Source organism: Rhagoletis zephyria, unplaced genomic scaffold (genome assembly GCF_001687245.7).
Source record: "Rhagoletis zephyria isolate East Lansing unplaced genomic scaffold, Rhagoletis_zephyria_1.1 Rzeph_scaffold_07756, whole genome shotgun sequence".
Classification (NCBI taxonomy): Eukaryota; Metazoa; Arthropoda; class Insecta; order Diptera; family Tephritidae; genus Rhagoletis; species Rhagoletis zephyria.
This window is the reverse complement of record NW_016164838.1, coordinates 21,261-24,402: the sequence shown is the minus strand read 5'-3', so window position 1 is coordinate 24,402 and position 3,142 is coordinate 21,261. Positions and strand designations below refer to the sequence as shown.

General features: G+C 31.2%; 1 protein-coding gene across 1 annotated transcript in view; it reads left to right on the top strand.

Annotated features, from left to right (window-relative positions):
* Positions 1–2,218: 2,218 nt before the first annotated feature.
* Fs (Follistatin) overlaps positions 2,219–3,142 on the top strand; it is a gene marked incomplete at its 5' end in the record, with an annotated part of 21,096 nt that continues 20,172 nt past the window's right edge. The window contains one exon of the mRNA XM_017630454.1: positions 2,219–2,401. Coding sequence (XP_017485943.1) covers positions 2,219–2,401 — 183 coding nt within the window. The remainder of the gene's footprint in view (positions 2,402–3,142) is intronic.

The following is a 3,142-nucleotide window of genomic DNA, read 5'->3' as shown; positions in this document are numbered from 1 at the left end:
AAGGTTAGATAATTATTGACAGCCGCGGTTTGACACTCCCTTACAAAAGGTTTCATTTACGAAGGACAGAAAAAGGGGAAAAATTAAATCCGTTGGTGAGAAAAAGGTAGTAGTAGAAAAGTAGGCAATTACTAGTGAAATTCGCTTTGTACATTATAATGCATTTGCAGGAAATTTGGCATTTTAAACGAAATATTAAGATATCTATTTATGTGCCATTTACCGCGAAAGGGCTGAACATTAAAATAAAACTACTATGACTTTTATGTAAACATCGTACATATTTAAAAAAAACTTTATGTTCTCATTTGTTAAATGTGCTTTATATGCATGTACAAATAAACAAAGTGCACAACAAGTAAAAAGTTGCGCTCGGGTATAAAAATTACCAAGAATCAATGCAATTTTTTAGAAACTTGAAACGCCTCAGCTAAAATTTAATGGGCTAAATTTTTTTTTTATGTTTAAGATTTTTATGAAAATTTTTTCCATTACTATAAGTTTTATAAAAAGTTTGAAAATCGGATTAATGTACATGGTGTTTGCTATAGAGCATGATATACATATTTTTATAAAAAAAATTCCTTATGCTAAATAAACTTTCAATATTGCATAAGTTTGCACTAGAACTAAATTTCTACCAGAATCTATTTAAATTCGAATTAGACCTTTTAAAATTTTTAATTCATTTGTAATAGTCTGTAAGAGTATCTCTGTAGGCGAATAAATAAATTTACATAACTTGCGTAGTGTAGGAAAATTAAAACTATCGATACTATCGCTAGTACTATCGATAGTTTTGCACTTCCACTGTTTTCCGTCTTACAATTCAAAAGTTGTTGTCCACACTATTTTGTGCTCACTTTTCGAGGGCATTATCATTTATCCACCATTCGAGTGCCAATTTTTAACTTCAGCTATCGAATGATTTAAAATCAGTTATGCTCAAAACAGCGCCCGCGGGCGGAACACTTCAAAGCTCTCTGCAGATTTTATATGGCCGTGCACATAGTACAAACTCTCTCTGAGCGTGACTGACTTAAGAGCGAAATACACCACACAAGCGGTTTGACAAACCAAGCGAAATTTCCCTTTGCTTCAAGCCATTTGTGCTGTGTATGGGGGTGTTTGAAGGTTTGACGGCGGTTTGTCAAACCTTCAAACACCCCCATACACAGCACAAATGGCTTGAAGCAAAGGGAAATTTCGCTTGGTTTGTCAAACCGCTTGTGTGGTGTATTTCGCTCTTTAGGTACATACATACATACATATGTGTATGTCCAGTTTTCAAACGGACAAAAATAAATGTCCAGTTTTAAAATGTTCAAACTTTTTTCAATTTTGAAATGATTAGCAATTTGTGTTATTTTTTTATATGACCAAAAATTATGTCCAGTTTTAAAAACCCAAAAATGCATGTCTCGTTTTTTACATGATCAAAAATTTATGATCAGTTTTTGAATTACTAAAATTTACGTCCTATGAAAATTGCTCAAAAATTCATGTATCATTTTATCTGACATCAAATTAAGATTTTAAATAACTAAAACTGTATATTCAGTTTAAAACTACCGAAAATTATACATATACAGCTTTAATTGCTCAAAAATTTATGTCTTTCTTTTTATGTGACCAAAAATTCAGATTATAATTGAATTAAAATATACACATGTCCGGTTTTAAAATGACCAAAAAAGTATGTGCAATTTTAAAATAATCAAACATTGTGTTCAATTTTTAAATAATCAAAAATTTATGAACAGTTTTTAAATGAAAAAAAAATAATATGTTCCGTTTAAAATTCTCAAAAATTCGTGACTTTATATGAAAACGAATTCAGATTTTATATTACTAAAAATATATATGTATGTATCTGTCCAGTTTAGTCAGAAATGTATGACCATATTTTAAATTACCATAATTATGCCTTAAAAATTCCCACAAATGAATGTCTCGCGTTAAACTTACCAAAAATTTAAATTTTAAATTACTAAAAATTTTTATCCAGTTATAAAATTACCAAAAATTTATGTACTGTCACTTGTCAGCTCTGACATTTATCGTATTCAATACATCGAAGCTTTGTATAGAATTACGAGAAAATCTAAATACAAATTCTTCAAACGACAAACATTTTAAAAAAATTTTTAGATTTGATCTGACCCCATTTATTTTCCCTGCTACCACTAATCTTTTTAAATAAATTTTCTACTTACAGCCGGCGCCTGCTGGCGTTCGTCCCAAAGTAATGGCAAATGTAGCGAGATTTATTTGCGGAATAGCACTAAGGCGGAGTGTTGTCGATATTCAGAGCTATTCTACACTGACCGAGATGTAACAGACGTGGAATTATTTTTTGCGACCACCATTGGTGATGGCATGACCTGCTCACCCTGTGCTTGTAAGTATAAGGGGATATATGTACGTACATGCATCGATACCAAAAGTACTCAGAACTCGATTCTAGTTTTGGAGTACTCCAAAGAACTCAGTACTCACAAAAGAACTCAAAAGTACTTAGTACTCAAAAAAGGAACTCCAAAGTACTCAGTACTCAAAAATACTCTGTTCCAATAATCGCTTTGATACATATACTCAGGATCGATCAAAGTACTTAGTATTAAGTGTCGAATAGAATTAAAAAGTACTGAGTTTTATTTACATTTAACGGTATTCAGAAATGATTGTACTCAATTTGCAGTTGCAATAATTTTCAGTACAGTTAGCCATTCATATGACGTAATATGGGAATTATATATTAATTTGAATAAAATACTGCCAGCTTGTGAGATTTCTACACTAAGTATTGAAATGTTACAAACATGCGGATATTTAAAGAAAGTAAGACTCAGTACTCTGAAAAATACCCGATCCTTAAAAGTATGGATACCAAAGAACTCGATCCTCAAAAGTACTCAATACTTCCCAGCACTAGCACATACATACATATGTAGAATGTTCAGTATTTATCTAAAACACACACACTGTGCTTCCATAACCATTTGTTTTTTGGACATGTGTCTCATATCGAGCCCTAACCCCCAAACTAACATAAACGACATTTTTACCAAAATTTTCATTTTGATGCAGAAATTAATCTAGATGCTCTAGGAATATTTTTGCATCACAAAGAAAAATTTAA